The 19029-nt window shown below is 38.5% G+C and overlaps 1 protein-coding gene across 13 annotated transcripts in view; it reads right to left on the minus strand.

Moving 5' to 3' along the window:
- DMD (dystrophin) overlaps positions 1–19029 on the minus strand; it is a 1715077-nt gene that overhangs the window by 29121 nt on the left and 1666927 nt on the right. For 8 of the 13 annotated variants that reach the window (XM_030575505.1, XM_030575489.1, XM_030575496.1 and 5 more), the window contains 7 exons: positions 15126–15262; positions 14308–14346; positions 9675–9740; positions 8534–8599; positions 5379–5537; positions 842–1085; positions 382–502 (listed from right to left, as the gene is read on the minus strand). In XM_030575505.1, coding sequence (XP_030431365.1) covers positions 382–502; positions 842–1085; positions 5379–5537; positions 8534–8599; positions 9675–9740; positions 14308–14346; positions 15126–15262 — 832 coding nt within the window. Of the gene's footprint in view, positions 1–381; positions 503–841; positions 1086–5378; positions 5538–8533; positions 8600–9674; positions 9741–14307; positions 14347–15121; positions 15263–19029 lie in introns of those variants that run through there. The other 5 variants (XM_030575453.1, XM_030575559.1, XM_030575515.1 and 2 more) reach the window with 4 other exon arrangements.

Here is a 19029-nt window from a genome sequence, read left to right on the forward strand (position 1 = left end):
ATATAACGTGACCCAATATAACACGAATTCGGCTATAACACGGTAAAGCAGTGCTCTGGGGGGGATGGGGGCTGCGCACTCAGGCATATCAAAGCAAGTTCGATATAACACGGTTTCACCTATAACACGGTAAGATTTTTTGGCTCCCGAGGACAGTGTTATATCGGGGTAGAGGTGTATCTGTGGCACTGCGCAATGGTTAAATACAAAAGCCTACATCATGATATACAATGGAGAAATAGCCAACTAAAGTCAGTGCCCATTGTTGTTTGTATTAACAACTGAATACAATCTTTACTATCCGTAGCTAATTTTGTGGTGTCCTACACTGTAAAATATAAATATAAATCTCTTGTGACAGTTTGAACATTGTCATCTTACCCATGGTTTCTGAAGTCTGGCTGCCGACGACGCGGAGAAGCATTGGCTGACTGCTGTCTGACCTCTGTAAGGAGGTAGGAGAAGACAGTGTTGTACCATTCACCTTGGAATCTGCCTGGGGCTGAGATAAAACAAGGTGGTTATTCACAGCTGAATGCATTTGAGCAAATTTTTATATTTCCATATTTTGTATATATTCCACAATGGTTACACAACAGTTTTATTCAATACATTTCAATGGGCTATGGATCCAAATTCTAAATTAGAAAAGATACTGCACTGCATTCACACACCAGTGATCTTACCTTACCACTTGCAATCTACAGTAAGATCAAGTTCCTCTCTCTGACTACACTTCACAGATATCACTTCCTGATGGGCTACAGTTATTGATAAAATTTCAAACTCTGCTTTAGAAAATCATTCTTTAGCACTCCAAAGAAAAAGCCAAAGGACTTACCTGTTCCAGCAGCTGCCTCAGCCTGTGCAGCTGTGACTCCAGCTGCTTGTTGTGATCCTCCAGAATCTGCATCCTGGCTTCCAGGCGGCCCTTGTGCTGTCGAAGCAGCTTGGCTTCTGCAATGAGCTCAGCATCACGGGGACTTTGGGGGGAGATGGGCATCATCTCAGGTGGAGATGGCAGTGGAGAAAGTCCTTTGTTATCATGCTGTTGCTTCAGCCGGTCATATTCAGCCTGCAGGTTTCTGTTAATGTCAAAAAAAGGAAAGCCTTACCGTTACAAAGTAGAATAGCACAGCATATGCCCTCTCCTGGCTATAGCAGTCAGAATTCACATCACACATATGACTATTAGGAATAGGCACACAGTTTGGGATTTAAGCCCATCCAAACTACCTGCCTTCAAGCCTGCTGAAACTAACCTACAAAGTTTGGATTTGGTCTGACAAAGGTAAGGTACCAACTTATACAGGTTTTCACACAGAGATATCAGGATGTTGCCCTGAAACACAGATATCATTGTCAGGTCTCTGGTTCATAAGAGTTCTGAACTACCTTCCCAGAGCATGGGTGGCACGTGAGGGGTGACTGTTCTAGAAGCCCCTCCCAAAGCATAAGCAGGAGATGTGGTTCAGCTTCCAGTTTGCTGAACTTTGTAGTTAACAGCAGACAATGAACCATTTGCTCATTTCTAAAAAGTGTGAGTACTGTGAAATGTGAATGCTACAATTTGATCACAAAAGACACGGTATATACAATATTAGTAATGCACTTATATAGCACTTTACCTATTCAAAGCACTGTGCAAACACTAATTCATTTTCACACCAGCGCCGCGAAGGACGTAGTCAAGAATTATTCTATTTTACAGATCAGAAAACTGAGGCAGAGAAAGTCACATAGCAAGCCAGTGGCAGAATTTGGATTTGAATTCCCCACTTGCAACTCTGTGCTCATTTGCCAAATCAGATCAAACTGCCTCTCATATTTACCATAAACTAGATTTTCACACTAACTGCTAGAATGGGTAATTGAGTAACAGAGGAACAGGCAATGAGCTGACCTGTTAAATTAGACTTATATTTTGTTAATCTTTTAATAGCTGGGCTATACACAGCATTCTCTGAATGCCACATTTCTACCATCAGTTTACTACTCTGTTAATCCTGCATTGGGCCAACTGTTTTTCTAGTCAGTCTCTTGAATAAAACACTCCATAGGATTAATATCAGATGTGAGGCCAAAGAGTAGAATTCTTTCAGCACGATGCTAAGCACTTGAAACAAGAACGTTTCCCTGGTGAGCAGTTACTTGGTTTTCTTTTTAAGATCACCCTTTCCATGTTCTGCAGAATAGAAGAGGTGAAAAGCTAAAAGCCTAGTTATGGACAATGCAGGCCATCTTACAACCAAAGAAATAAAATTTTGTAGCAGCAATCTTCACACAAAGGGGAAGCATAATAAACTGTATTAGGATTTTACTGCTATGATGTCCCTTTAGTACTTCCCAGAGGGAAAAAATGGTACGACAGGCTACAGACCTCGTAACTGCTTACTTGACAAAAGTAGTGGCCTAGATTTTCTTATTTTTTTAAAACTCTTTATTATATGCTCTGGTACAGATAGAGTAGAAGCTTATTCCTGCCATTGAACCCAATTTCTCATTTACATTCTGATCTAGAGGCCTATTGTAAGATTTATTAAACTGGGGAATGCTTAGAAAGATTTAGAAGTATGTCCACAATACATGAATAGTTGGGGGGCTGTATGTGGCTGTAACATGAGACAAGATTCTACAACATGAGGTTTAGCAGTGCTAAAGGAGCTGGACATCTTGCCTGCTCCAAGCAGGAGGAGAGGACCTACACTTGCTCTGAAGTCAAACATGTTATGTATAATTTCACATGGACAAGAAAGTGGTTTCAAGAATAATGAGAAGTTACTTACCGATAACTGTTGTTCTTTAAAAAAGTGTTGCATCTGCATAGTCACACTTGTGGTATTGGTGCTTTCTCGGGATGAGCAACGGCATTTTCTAGAGAACAATGCCCACTGAGGACATTCACCCCACAATCCTCCCCTTGCAGAGAATTCTGAGTATGAAAGGGGGAATGGCTCCACCCACCCTTCAGTTCCTCACCTAAATTTTGGGATTCTTTCTCTGCTAAAGGGGAGAGGTGTGCAGTGAGAATTTACAGAGCTGACATACTCAAAGAACAACAGTTACTGGTAAGTGCTCTCTTTGAGCTTCCCACTAGATTGCAGGACACCACCCAGGAAGCCTAAAGAGTTCTAGATGAACAGGGACTGACTGCAAATCTGCCACATCAGCTCTGGATGGGAGGTCATGAGAGCGTTAGAAGTGATCACAAATTCTCTCTCCAAGATCAGACCTTTGCAAGAGAAGCATTTTTGCTTCAAGTACATATAGAGCTTCCAGTAATAGCTTTTCAAATTCTGTGGAAAAGACAGAAGGCCTGCAATGAATGCTGTCTTTGGGATAGTTGAATATCTTTTGATGTATCCAGATGAATGAACACCCGGTGAGCCATAACAATGGTGTAAAAGCGACTTGGGAAATACAGACAGATTAGTGGCCTGTATGAAGTGGAAACAGAGATGATAACACTGACTATACCATATTTCCCATATGGCATACAGGTAACAGAGCATTGTTCATTTGGCCTGTTTCTCACTAAGTCCACAGGCTGTAGCTATGGCTATGAGGAATGCCCTCTTCCTAGATAGCAGACCTGAGAAGGTTAATCAAGTGCACTCTAAAGATTCAGAAATCTATTTTCTTTAAATCTTATGACTTTGGGGGACCTGAGTCATGATTTTTCAGTTCTCGGGGTCTCAGTATTAAATCTGCCAATGACCAGATCTGCCAGGTTTAGTGCTGGTTTATGCTGGTTGAGCGAAGCAATAGAGCCCCAAAATATCAGAGCAATGCGACTACAGTGCTTTGATGCTGTCAAAGCCCACTTGAGCCTTTGCTATGAAAGGTAAAGAAAAGCTAGGAATGGAAAGTTAAATTCGGAGGAAATGAAGAAAAAGGTGTCTGCCACCGAAGGATTAAGAAGTGGGTCACATAGTAAAAGTATTAAAAATTCACATTTTAGCTAACATGGTACAATATTACCTCTGTGCAGAGAACCATCACAAGGCCTGTGCACCATTTATGACCACCAGAGAGAATGGGGAAATTCATCCTCTACAAAAGTACTGCACAGTTATTTCACAGCCCCTTTATCTTTTTTAAATCTTCTTTATATATCTTCTTCCTCTCTGTAGCAGGGTGGTCACCCCGCTCCTGCCTGGAAGGGCTTAAAGCAGTCCAGGAAAGAGAGCTGTGGCAGAGAAAAGCTGGGCTGATGGGGAAAGCAGCCACAGCTGTAGCCAGTACAATCAGGGCCCAGCTGGCCCTTCTAAGAGGGCAGTGGGCCAGAAGCATGGAGAGTCTCCTCTAGCTGTAGAGGGAGATGGGCCTGGCTGCTGGGGAGCTAGAGAAGGTACCTGGAGTAGAGCAGGGCTGGGGGAAGGCTATGGGCTGAGGAGTTCCAGCCTGGAAACCCGCCAGGCTGCGGCCTAGTGGAAGGCCAATTAGGTACTGGGGTTGCAGGGGTCAGCCCACAGGTAGGCAGAGGCAGCAGGTCCAAACCCAATCTTGCCTATGATGAGTGACTTTTACACTGCAGTCTGCCCCAGTGAGCGGGGGCTAGATGGTGACTGGCAGTAGCCCAGGACTGAGGCAAGGTGGGGATAAACGGTTGGGGGTTCCCCTGGGTGGGGAGACCCTGAGACTGTGGGGGTATTGCCAGGGGGAAGCAGCCCAAAGATAAGGGGCACCGGGTCCTGGGAGGGACACGGGGGCCAGTGGTAGCGGAACACTGGCCTGTAGAGGACATTCAGGAGGCTGGACGAGCTAATTCCCTGATTGACCAGAAAGAGGAGCCGCAGGGGTGAGTCCAACATCGCTACACTCTCTCACCCATCTTTCTAGGGGAAATATGCTATCCAATTGGTTATTTTCAAGAAAAGTCTTTTTCCTCCAGGTGTCTGTGGCAGAAAAAGTACACAACCCTCTCTCGTGTAATGGCTAATGCAAAATAAAGTAATGTTGAAGTTATTTTGAAATACATGCTGATAAAAAGAACTCAGTACATTGTATACAAAGAAGAGTTACACAACACTGTTTACAGAACTTGTAATAAGTAACCCTATAATCACAAAATGAAGTGACCCGTATTTTCCTTTGAAGTTTTACCTTTATAAAGATTCTGCATAGCAGGCTAAACACAATAGTGCTGATTCATGATTGCATCAAAAGCATGAATGGGCCTATATTTATACCATTTTGTTCTATCATCTCTCACATATCTAGCAGAAAGTGTGAGAGAGAACGTATGCAGGAGATTTAATAGAAAAGCTTAATAAAACTGACACTCTAACAGCAGGTTTCTCAGCTTAACTTTTGCCCCTTTATGTGTGAGCAGCATGTATATGCAACTATGATAACAGCTGGAAAGTATATATCACCTGTTTTCTTCCTCCAGATCTGCTAGGATTCTCTCTAGCTCGCCTCTTTCTTCACTCTCCAGGGAAATCAGAATCTGGGCAGGACTGCGAGGCTGGCTCAGTGGGGATTCCTGATTCAAACTTTGGCAGTAGTGCTGGATTAACAAATGTTCATCATCTCTGGAAAAACACAGCAAAACCCCAAAAGCTGCTTTCTTCATCTTCATTTTTATCTTTATGATTATTGATAGAAGGCAACTCATAGAAAAACCTCTTCACTCTTGAAGAAATTCAGCTGGATTCATTGCAAGGAGCAGGGGATTAGTGTACTTGTAGTGAAATTTGCTCAAGTGATTACATTAATTCACTACGTGCCTTCCCTCATGCTCCATATGCTTGGGATCCACCTTTGCCTCCCTCCTCTTCCTCAGGTGTTTCAACCAAAGCTCTGGTGCAGCTGAGGATCTTGGCCCTCATGTTTCACCTTGCTTCCATCTAGTGCTTAACCTGACTTACTCACACTTGCATTAAAGAATCACCACCTTGTGCTACCTGCTATGCCGCTGCACAAAAACTTGTGGAAGCAAGGCCAAAACATTTATTTTTACTCATAGTCCTTTATATCCATTCTTCTTATATGTAGCCCTTTTTCCATTTATACTCTTCTTCCTTCTCCTTTTCCTTTTAGTTTATTGTAGAGTTTAGTTTTATTAATATTTTTACTGAATATTATAGATTTTTTTTGTACTGCATACACCTTACTGTTTTATGGTTGGAGTTAATGAAGTTTTATGTATCCTATTTTAAGAAAGAAATTAAAGTTTTTTTTTTCAATAATTTTAATCTAGAGATTTATGCCAAATGCACTCGTTCATTGGAATTGCATTGATTATGTCAGTGGCCAACCAGGCCAGTTCACTTTCTTATAAAGTTTTTCTGATACACAAATTATGTTCACAATTACACATGCAGCCAGAGTGTTGTTTTCCTTTTAAAAATGTTTTAATATATAAAACCAGTTTTATTATGGATGCAGTTTCACGTTGGGGACATGAAACTTCTCAGACATATAAAGTGAAAAGTTCCCTACACAAAGAAATTACAAATCTACAAGCTCAATTCTGCACATCTTGCGTATTCCCAAAAATCACTGAGAGTTCTGGATTTTTTTTTAAAGGGTGTGTGGGGCCTATGCTAAACTGATATCAGCAATAGAAGTAAAAGACCACAGTGGGCTGGGGTTTTGAAAGAATGGACACCACAGGAAGGGGAGAGTCTTGTTTTTCAAATAAGTCATACTGAAAAATTATTTTGTATAGTTTTTGTTTGTTTCATGTTTAATTGGGCATTTATAGTGTACCTGCTGTAGTTACTTTTCAAAAATGAAAATACTGCTGCTTTTAAATTTATTCCTCAAAACACTAGTAAAGCTATTTTTTAGCCTGTAAGAGTGCTAAACGATGTAGGTCATATTAAAATTATTTGAGGTAATAAAAGCATCTGAAAAACTTGTGACTTCAAAACAGGTAATCCCTTTTTCTAAAAACAGAAAATTTTAAAGCATCGTTAGCTCCTACATTTAGAACTTTCATGCAACATTTCAGCCTTGAGCTCATCCACACAACTAAGTTACAAATCTGTGGAGAGAGAAGAATTAACAGACTAAAGTTGACAAAGGAGAAAAATCTTTTATTAAAAATGTGTTTACTTGATGTATTTGACAGCATTTTGTGTAGAGTCAGATTCATGGTTTACCCGGTTAGATACTTAAGATAAAATATTCAAAAGCCCTTAAGAGCTTGTCTACACTTCTGGCTAAACCGGCACTACTGTGATTGATGCAGCGGTTTTGATTTAGCAGGTCTGATAAAGAAAAGCTAAGTAGATGGCAGAATGACTCCACCTCCCCAAGAGGCAGAATGTAAGTTGGCAGGAGAGTGTCTCCACTTGACATAGTGTGGTGTTAAGACATCACACTAAGTCTACCTAAGTTACGTCAACTTCAGTTATGTAACTGAAGTAGCGTAACTTAGGTCAACTTATGGTGTTACTGTAGACCAGCCCTAACTGATTTAACAACCCAAGTCCCATTTTTGGAAGTGAGTTGAGTACTTCAGGGCTGAAGTCCAGTTACATTTAGGCTCCGAAGCACCTGAATCTATATTAGAGACAGGGCTTAGGTGCATCTGAAATTTTTAACATTTAATCAGTTTTTCCCCTTTTGTTTTTGTGTGTATTTCATAGATCAACAGGAAGCAGAAAACCATGAACCCCCTCCTTCCATCCCTCCCCCCAAAAGGAAAATGTGATCACAAAAGCACAAAATCTGCATAAGTGTCAGGTGCAGATTAGGAAACTACTTTTAACAAAATTGACTAGATTTCAAACTGGCTGCATCCTTGGTCCTTTAAGTATAAAGCAATATAAAGATTATTTGTCGATGCATTTTTCCATATACTATCCAATCAAGGCTTTTGACTTTTAATATTTAATAACTAGCACGAAGTCATGCTACCATTGCTTGCAGTATAATTAAATTATTTGTAGACTGATTCTTTTTAGTATGGCCCTGATGACCCCTCAAAAGGCTGCACTGACATTTCTAGCATCCAATATTTTTATTCACTTTTAAGTTTAAAGTTCATAGGAAAAGGGAAAACTTCAAACTACCAAGTAATACTTCATTTATGAGACACACTCTATGAGAGAGGGTTTTTTTTTTTTCAATGTATTATGTGAAATTTGTGTTGAAGACAGAACATTGGACTACTTTTAAGTGTGATGACATTTTATCATCAGCTGCATATGTACAGCTTTGAGTTATACCTCATAAATTCTGGCTTTGGTATATATGGTGGTGGGCCATGAGAAGTCCACAACCAAACATACCACAATGAGATCACAGGACAATCAGATGTGAACAAGAAAATGTTGTGAACTCAGTATTACTGGTGCTTTATTGCAAGCTGCAGGGGCGGCACTAGGCACCAGCAAACCAAGCACTTGCTTGGGGTGGCACAATTGCAAGGGCAGCATTCCGGGGGTGGCAGTTGTGCTCTCGGAGGTTTTTTTTTTCTGCTTGGGGCGGCAAAAAAACCTAGAGCTGGCCCTGGCAAGGTGCCAAGCCTTCACAAGCAAATGCACATGAGAAATATTCATACAGATAGTATACTTACATGCTCTCATTAGGAGAAATACTGTCATTTAGGTAAGATCCATTGCTGTTCTCCATTTCTGCTAGCCTGTGGAAAAATTGAAAGACTCACTAAAACCCATAAGTCTCACTGCAAATTTTTCAGGCTCTAACTTTCCTGAAAACTGTAGAATATATAATATTTTGGTGACACAGTAGTCAACAAATTAGAGACTCTAAATTTTTCACTCGCTGCTAGTTAACAAATGTGATTGCAAGCAGCTGTCATAAGTAACTTATTATTCATTACCAATGATCTATCTAAATTAATCTCTACAAATCCTCCTGGTTAAGCAGATACTACTATGAAAGAAAGACCTTAAGATGCCCTAGGCTTCCACATATCTGGCAATGTCATCACCAGAGCTGAAGTGTCCTGGATGTTTCTAGTTTGTTGAGGACATTTATTCCCTTTTGAATGCAACATAATTTAGAAACATCTAGCTTGATTTCCCCCCCCCCCCATTTGAGTATGTATTTTACACAGTATCTACCCTGAAAATTCCCCTGCTTGGGGGGGGGGGGGGGCGAATCACTTTGTGTTGCAGATCTGAGCGTTTACCCAAACATTTAGATCTTAAGATAAGAGTACTATGAAAAGTCCTCTTAAAGCTTGGTAAGTGAACTACAGCAGTGGTATATTATCATCCCCCTCCAAAACAGAGAACGATACCTTTCCAAGTATTTCATAAACTCAATTCTTTAGGGTTACAGTGTTGGCTAAATATATCATTTGAGACTCATGTATTGGTAGTTAGAAGTTTTGGAAAGCTCTGCATTATACAGTAATACCAAGAATTCTAATTAAAACAAAACCCTAAGTAAGCAGAATGCATAACTTAATAAAGACCTACACAGAACTAAAAGACCGTTTTAACCAAGTACATGCTTTGCGTTTACCTATGTTAAGTGGCTCTTATTTACTTGCCAATCATTGCACAGTAGTCTGGCATGCAAGTTAATTGGTAGGTGGTTAGCAGTAGTTAGAAGGTGATGTATACTATCCACTCTAGTTATATTCAATTATTAAAAACCCTTATAATGATGACTTCTTTTTTGTAGTGTATTTTTTTTTTAATGGTTGTTTCAAGAAAGATTTGCCTAGTGTCCAGCTGATCTCATACCTGCTAGCATAATGCTCAATGCGTGAATGAGTATCATCATGTGAAAGCTGAGGGGACGAGGCAGGCCTATAAGGCAGAAAACACCGATTAATCACAAATACCCCTTAAAAAGATAAAAATACACTTTGGTATGTCTGTGCCCTCATGTTGTCATGGCTCACACAGTGTTTAATAAGCAGCAAGCTATACTTGCAACCCAGGATTTGTGTGCTTCCTTGATCCATCAGAGTAGACTGTTTTGTGGCAGCATACAAAAGGGACTCGGTTCATTCAGTTTTTCTGTGAACTTGATTTTTTATGATACATAAGCAAGAAAATGAAGCTGTTCCATGAGAGGTTTCTTTCAAAAGGATGTATAGGTGAACTTTCTTCCCAATTTGCCAGCCTCTTTTATTCACCACACTATTTCTCCTACTCTCCAGACTCACTGTCCAAACCTTGTGGGAAGTGTTTTATTTCTCTCCCTTCCTGTTCTGAGATGTGTTTCTAATACAACAGTAGCAAGTCTCATTAAAAAAAAAAAAAGAGCTTCAAACACCTGCATCCATGCCCAGTCAGGAAGTTACCTCATAAGATATACGTTAAGTGTTGAGCCTAGTCAATATACTTGAACAGGAGACTGCAAGAATTAGTGTCAGTGTTTTGGTGATGGTGCTCTTCCCACAGTTTCACTACTACCACAGTGTGGTATTAGGGGAATTGTAACGTTGGACCTCCCCAACTTTTGATCATTACAAAATGAACTCCTGTCCACATTTGTGAACTGAAGATCCATGTGACTTTTCAAAAGAATAAGTCTGGTATAGCCTTAGGGCTGCTCTACAATTGAAAGTTGTGCCAGAAGTCCCATGTCAATTACAGATGCAATGTTTTAGTGATAGGGTAATATCGATATAAAGGTGCCTTATACCAGCATAACTTATTCTCCTTCCCAAATGGAAATAACCACGCTAATATAAATCATCTTTATACTGGTATAGCAGCATCTATGCTAGGGGGTTGTACCACTAATTGTACTGTTACAGGTAAAGTGGTATAACTTTCTAGTATAAACAAGGCCTTAGAATCTTAGAAAAAATAGCCAAATTCCAACTTGTGTATCTAAATTCATTTTTTTAAATAGTTTTGGTAGATAAAATGCTTTCACTTATTAGTTTCAAACTACTATGCAGTGTTACTGGTACTGTCCAATCCTTGAGGGGGCCATTTAGGGATCTAGGGCAAAATCAGTACTTGGTCCTGCTAGTGAAAGCAGAGGGCTGGACTCAATGACCTTTCAAGGTCCCTTCCAGTTCTAGGAGATTGGTATATCTCTAATTTTTTTTTCTATGAGATACTATAGGTTAATTATCATGAGTCGCATTTTTCTGAGACAAGGTTTGGCATTGCCAAGCCCACATTTATGCACCATGCTTTTATACATCACTGTACAAAATCAGTGGATAAATATTCAATGTACTACATTGAAGTATTCAATACTAACTCCCTAAGATATTTATGGAAGATGGGCAATTAATTGTAACCAGATATCCTGATTAGCATGGAGCTACTTTAAAACTGGAGGTAACTCTGAAGAATGTAGATTAGGGTACTTTCAAAATCTGTGCTAGTAGACATTTATTATTAATAATAACTTTAAGATTTTGCTATTTAGCTGATATCTCCCAATTTCTATATTCTTGACATTCTGCCTAACTGTCTTCTGATGCCCCATCATCAGAAACTAAATTGCATCTTTCAAGGAGAGCAGGGAGTGCTTCCTGTGTACCTTGAATGAACACACATTGGGATAATAACATTGAAACTTGAGCATAAATCTGAACTATATATTTCACTATTACAGGAGGGGGAAATAGAATGTCAAAATAATTTTGCAAAATAAATAAAAAATAATTGGCATAGTTCAAAATGCTATTATTGCTCATTTTAAGCAACCTCCCACCTCAAAAAGATTTAATGCATCACAAAGCCACTGTTTCTGACCCTTTTTTCCTTCATGAATTAGGTTCTGCTACCAGCTCCATCCCACTCTCTAAAACGTTTTAAAGATTTCTCTGCAAACTCCTGAAATAGGGCTTTGTTTTTTTGTGCAGTATCACCAAAACAACCCAGCCCAGCCTCGATTCCTTCCTTCTGATTATTATTATTTTAAGAGAACATTGCAATTTTGTTTAAAGGCAACACAGTATTGTTAAACAACTTGTTAAAACTGGCTATGTGGACATGCCAACTACAGGCAGAAGACACCTGAATGAGTCCAAGAGTAAGTTAGATTTAGCAGCTGCATAGAAGTTTATCATCTTTGTTTCATTAGCAGAAGTAATCAAGACATAGTGAGTTTGAATAGCAAATGAATGACTTGGTAGTAAGGCTAAGGGACATGGTAAATATTTAACAGAGGCAAACATTTTTTAATAAAACATCATTGATAAATTTTTCAGAGTGGTGTCTGCAGTAATAACCCTGAGTCTCTTACTAAAGCCAAGTAAGAGTTGAGTAGCTAAGACATCACGTTATAATGCCTTTGCCCTCTGTAGAAAATTGGGTAACAATACACAGCAATGTGTTTTGAAATTAACTATTCAGTTCCTCAGGTCAAGGGTTCTTGAAAGTAAGGAACTATGAAAGCGTTTCTTAGTGACAGATTTCCAGTTCAGTACTACTAAGTGATGACAACAGAAATCATAATTCCATTATAGAATGTATGAGTTGTCTATTTATGTTTGGCAACTAGAGAGTATCTGCAAAATGTCCACCCCACTCATAAGGAGTCTGAACCAGTGCTAAGAAGCACCACATTTTATCATATTTTCATAAACAATGCCAGCCCCAAATATCACAGTGTCCACCTAATCAGTATATTCTCAGTGCTGTAATGGTATTCCTAGATGATTCACTTTTAGGCCAGAGCACTTTGGAGACCTATAGAAAACTGGTACTGAAGACCCAGAACCAGGGCTCTAGGCCTAGGAGAGAGTTGTCAGATAATCAGAATGTGGTCAGATAGTTAGATGCTTTCAAAGTTATGATCTGTAGTATTGTGATGAAGGATTCCATTGCTAAAATAGGTGAAACATGGAAATTTGGAAGAATTTAACTCCTTAAACCTATTTAGCCATGATTTCTATAGTGGTTTCTGATGTATCACATGTAAGTAAAACTCTTTGATCCAATAACCAAATTTCCTATTCTTGATATAAAGCTCTTAGTGTAGCATGTCACAAAGTTATTAGTATAAGTGATCTGTGGGCACCATGCCTTAAAAACAAATGTTATACAAACTTAATTGTGATATGTTAGACACAGCAACAACATTCTGTATCACCCAAGCTTTTATTTTATGAGTTTTTTATTTTTAACTTTTTCTTTTCAAAGATCTAATTGTATTTTAAAGAGTCAGTAATCTGGATCCATATATTTAGATAGTGTGCTTAAATTACCAATGGATGCATTTATAGGAGAAACCATTTTACAAACACATTGCACTGTAACTCCAAAGCCCTCTACTACACTTTAGTTCCAAGCTTTGTTGATATTCTTACTAAGTGGAGTGTTAACCACATGCAATTTGCAACAGCGTGCAAATTTCTTGGCATCTTAAAAATCAGCCTTCTAGAGAAAGAGTGCTCCATCTGTCTTCATGACAATCTATGCTGTGTGTTAAAATTATAAATCAATATTCCAATGTATATATTTTGGTGTTGCTTATTCTAATAATAGTTCATTGTAAGTGAAATGTAGGTCACACATATTTCAAAAAATATATGCTAACAATAGTAAAAAAGTTTTATCTTCCCTACTACTTTATGGTTCTCTCTTCACTAATATTCACCGGTGAGTAAATTAAGAATTAAAAGTAATCTTAACTGACAATAGTCTAAAATTAGCACTATAATGTGGTAGCAAGTGCCACAGTGATAATTATAAATCTCTAGTATATTCTGATGCTGCTGCTACTACTACTACAATAAGACAAAACATGTTCAGAGATGGCGCATGTATGAAAATCCAATGTACAGTTGAGAAATCTTATTGGTTTTGTTTCTGAAAAGTATACAAAACTCTCCACAGTATTTTTAGAACTCCAGGACCCAATGCCCTATCTCAATGTTGCCTCAGAATATCCTCTAAAACAAAAAAGACTGTAATAATGAATTGTTGATTATCATGGGGATGGGTTGGGAGAGGTTGTGTATGTGTGCATGAGCGTGTAAGTAAAACTTTAAATTATGGCCTTAACTGGAAGACCACTGTCATCCCTGAAATTTTTGAAAAACCATAAAGTTCAGTGTATATCGTCTGAAATATATCTAGTTTACAATCAAGGGGTCTGCTCTTATTCAGAAATGACACACTCTCATAAGCATTAGTAAGACTGTGCACCAAAATCCCTATCAATCAGATGAGAATACACCCTCCAGAGAGAGTATACAGTATACATTTCACGATGCCTGGGAAACCCTGGTGTTACTCCATTCTACTGATCTGGAATAAAAATTATTCTTTCAGAAAGGCTATCAAGACAAAAAAAATAAACAAAGAAGGAAATGAACATATGTAAAAACTAAATAAAAACAAAACAAAAAAGTGAGGGAACGCAGCTGCAGCAGCACACTTTAGCAAAAGTACTCACGCAGAATCTACTGGCCAGAAGTTGATCAGAGTAACAGGACTGCAAGACAAAAAATGAGGAGGTGAAGAGAGAGAGGCAGAAAAACTCAGCAGCAAAATAATTACAGAAAGATTAAAAAAACCACAACAACTGAAAAACTGAAAATCCAACAGACCAACGTGAATGACCATGAAAAGCATATAACCAAAAGGTGGGAAATAAAATCAAAATATTAATTAAAAGAAAAAGAGAGATAACAAGCTGTTGTGCAACTGCCATTAAACAGCTAATTATTATAAACTTATGAAGTTAAAGGAAGGTAAAGTCACTCACTGATCAATGAGCATCATCACTGGTGTGTGTTTGTTTGTTTTGTAAATACAATGAGTTCAAGTCATTTCGTGTGACCACAAACACGGATAGAGAAAAGAGCAAGCTAGGCTGTGGCAATCAAATTAAAAAAACAAACAAAAAAACAAACAAATCCTTCACTAAAGAGATACTGCCTTTTGGAAGGAAGTCAAAATGTAATGCTAAGATCGCTAGTTTCCAAATTACCTTATCCATTTTAAGGCCTTACAAGAAAATCAATGCAGTAGGAGGTATTTTTCTTTTGCTAATTGAAGTTTAAATTATTGTAAGGATAGGTGAAAAAAGATGAAGGAAATGGCAACTGAAATGTCAGCTTGTGTTTTCCTTTCAGCCATAGTAAACAAAAATGAAAGAAATAAAAAGAGGCTTTATGCATTAAGGAAGTGAAGGGAGTTGGTGCCAGCTGGGGAGCTTGAGGAGCATATCAAATGATATACTACTTATTTGCTTTAGAGCTAGCTACTCACGTTTCCATGTTGTCTCCCTCCAAGACAGTTTGCACAGGCAGATAGCCCATTCTTGGGTGCTTTGCAAAATAACGTTTTGTTCGGAATTTATTTTTCAGTACCTTGGCAAAGTCGCGGACATCTTCTCCTGAAGTTGTCTGAAAGCAACACCACAATGAAATCACCCTCTAATTATTATTGTCCTTGATCATCTTTTCTTCTGCTAGATTATTTGGCATAGTACATGAGAACACAGCACAGGGGCACTAATGATTTGACCTCTGGAACATCAAATACTGCATATGCTTATTATTGTAGATATAATGTATTTCCCAAACAATGTGAGGTATGTTACTATTTCCCAAATATATAAAACCAACCAAGTTCTAGTCTTTGAACTCCCGTGTTCTGTGATAATAGGCTTGTTCCTCTTCTCAAGTGATCTGAGGCAATCAATAAGATGATGAGACTCTCACAATTTCACTTTTGCCTTGGCAGTGACCAGGCAAAGGCTTTGACTGAACACAGTTCAAATATTAAAATAGCTGAAAAATAGGATATGCAGCAAGTGTGAGACTTGGCAATGACTTTCTGATAAGCCAGCAGTCTGAGTCGTCACTCTCTTAATGAGCACCTTTTGTTTACCATTTCAGTGACTGCAGAGTCTATGAAAATTGGCACAATCCTCCCAAAAGAGTTTTCCCTATTCAGCCTTCTCTGCCATTAATGTTTTATTTTTCTTTATATAAAAAGGAAGTTAGAGGTGTGGAAAACTCTGGGATGGGTTGTTTCTCCTTTTGTTGGTTCAACTCAGTTAGTAGGCATTTAGAACACTGCTCTAACCCTTTGCCGGAACTTAAGTCCCTCTTTCCCATCTAAGCCACCTAAACAGCAAATTAAGCCACGCCTAAAAGAAATCAAAACAAGTCTACTGGAGAGAATTAAAAGGGAGGAACTAGCCACCTTCTCTTCTCATAAGTCTGACAGAGAATCAGATGACCCTTCTCTGATGAATTTTAATGCAGGAGTTGAGTTACTTTATTAAATCTGTACCCAAGGCCTTAACCTCCATAGAGGAACTAGCCTCTGCAATACTGCAATCCTATAATAAAATAATTTCTTTCCTGACTCACATAAGGATGGTTCTTCCCTGGTGTACCTCATTTCTTTCTGCCAAATTAGATAAAGTTAGTTTGCTTTTAGTTGTATAATAAGCTTACGTCTCCTATTGAGAGAGGAATGAGCTGTTAGGTTCTAGCCTTTAAATTGTCACAATGCTGCTGGTTTTTGCCTGTCCCTGTCCTTTGAAATGGGATTGAAAATGCCTTCATTAAGATGAACAAAAGCACTTCTCTAATGAAGCTTCTCTTCTGCATGGGGTGGAAAAGAATTCTCCCTTTCTTTTGAGGTCAGTCCATCCTGTGGAAAAACTCAGTGTGATTTCTGACTGGCAGAGTAGGAAAGCAGTATCTCAATGTACAATTTTTTTCAACAAAAGTATCTTTGTTGGTGAATGGAAGCCAAGTACTTTGCAAAACCATCAAACTGCCTATTTCTGTAGCTGGTACAGAGATCCTCAGGCAATAGATGCTCTTAGTTTAATTCTCTACTATTTAAAAAAAAATAATTTTTTTTCCAGAAACTGCCTTGCCTTTATTCTGACTCAACCCTCTTCAGGTAAGGAGAAGCTGTTGCACACTATGGACCTGGGACGAGTTCTCAAGTTCTTCTTGAACAGGACTAAAAATCATAGATTCTCAAGTTTCTTGTTTGATATGTGGAAAATCCACCACACACTCCACTGTTAGTTGGACACATTCAGATATTTTGGAAGCTTACATCAAAGAAGACATTATTGGCCAACTGACAGTTAAACTGTCTATAAGGATGACGGCTTTGTCTTGGGCTGAGACAGCAAATACTTAGGTGTTTAAAATCTTTCAGAAGGGGACACTGTAAGTCTTTTTGTTCAATTTCAAATCATTACATTCTGGACACTGAGGACTCCGTGGATGTCTTGTTCAGTCATACAGTACTTAGGGTTATTTTTCAGTTAAAGAAATAGCTCAGAGACTTTTGGCACTACATGCTCACATTTTTTCCAGTTTAATCCTCTCCTAATTCAGCTCACTGCTGGTTCAGCTATGCACAACTAATTAGTATGGATTGCTGGAGCTCAGAAATAAAGATTTTTACCATCTGTGAAATGGGTTCTTAAGACTGAGCTCAGCAATCTGCATGCACTCTCAATTTTCTGTTTTCCATTATTTTGTCTGTTACTAATTTGAATTTCTTATATCTCTATGGAAAAGTGCACTGGGTCCTATAGTAGACTCAAAGAAGTGAACATAAAACCCATCATTCAGGTAAAAATGGTGGTACCAGAGGTGTTATTCTGTGTACTGTATACATTTTATCATTAAGTCTTTGCTTCATTTGCAAGGAGAATAAAGGTGGCAAGAAGAAACAATAACCAACTCAGTGAGATTCCTGACTCCAACTACTTTTGTGAGGAAGCAATGCTTACAGTAGAATAATCAGTTCAGATTTGTCTGTGCTGTTCTAGACTTCCCCTGTGAAATGAGCAACAGTACAACACATCATCATTTCCAGTTATCTCAGTCAATGAAGAAAGGGCAGGAAAGGATAAAGCATATGTAGAATTTTGGTAAAAAGCTGGCAGAAGCAAATGTACTGTACTTGCAGAGATTCACACCAGGCAGTGCCATATCCTCCAATACACAGAGACCTGAATGTTTTAGAAAGTATTATGCATGTCATAAAGAAAATAATGGTTGAAGTCAAAAACAAATAATGCTGTAATGAAAATATATGATAAAAATGGACAGAAACTTTATTCTTGCCTCATCATAACATCTTAGGGGTATATATTTTCCTCTCAGCTTTTTTTAACTCCCCATTCACTGAGAGAAGCTTACAACCCTTACTCTACCTTGCATATCTCCCTTAGTCTGCATACAAATTAGATACTAACATTTTTAGTTTCCTAGTCGGTTATGTATTATTTTCATGGTTTTATTTTAAACATTTATATTTGACCAGTAGACAAAAATGCAGGATCTTGTGATCACTAAACCACATTATAAACTGGAAGCCAGACTGTGGGGTGCATTAGAACTGCACAAAATGCAGGTTGCCGGGTCTGCAAAAGTGGCTTAAAGCTCAGTACAGGGGCAGTCCTTCTGCATCACATAAGAGTGCTCTAATTTACACACAGCTACAATGGACACATGGAGCCAAAAATACAATTGAGAAGTGGTGTGGTACAGGATGATCTTACCTCTTCCACATTTTCCTCTTACAGGGGAAGGTAAAGAGCTGCCTTGTCTGCTCTATGCCATGGGAGAATCATCCTTACATGAATAATCTTCCCTGAACCAGTTAAACAGGGTTTAGGGCCAGATAACATGAGTGGTGAAGGAGAAAGCAGAGGCATTGCACTGGAAAATCTGGCTCTTGGTCTCCAGATGTGAAAATCCAGTTCATTATTTTTAAGTACCTTCTAGGTCTTTACATATCACTGTATCATCTTACAACAAACCACCACTACTAGTATGCCGAGAATAATTTTGCAGCTGAAGAGACAGTCATGACCAAACCAACATATCCACGATCTGTCAAAACAGCTATCACATTAAACTAATTCTATTAGTGACTGATCTTTCAGTACAGAGCTTATTATGCACTTAAAGTACACTGGAAAAAAGAATGGAGGTGTTAACTTGGAAGGGCCCTCATTGAGATACTATGAGTTGATTTTTTTCCCCTACCATAAGAAACAAATAGATTTTTCAAGAATCCTAGCCTTACTGTAGAATACATAAAATCAATTATTTAACACTGAGCACAGAACCCATTAGCATATAATGCATGATTTTGATACAGAGTTGTATAAACAATGAAA

Source organism: Gopherus evgoodei, chromosome 1 (genome assembly GCF_007399415.2).
Source record: "Gopherus evgoodei ecotype Sinaloan lineage chromosome 1, rGopEvg1_v1.p, whole genome shotgun sequence".
Taxonomy (NCBI): domain Eukaryota; kingdom Metazoa; phylum Chordata; order Testudines; family Testudinidae; genus Gopherus; species Gopherus evgoodei.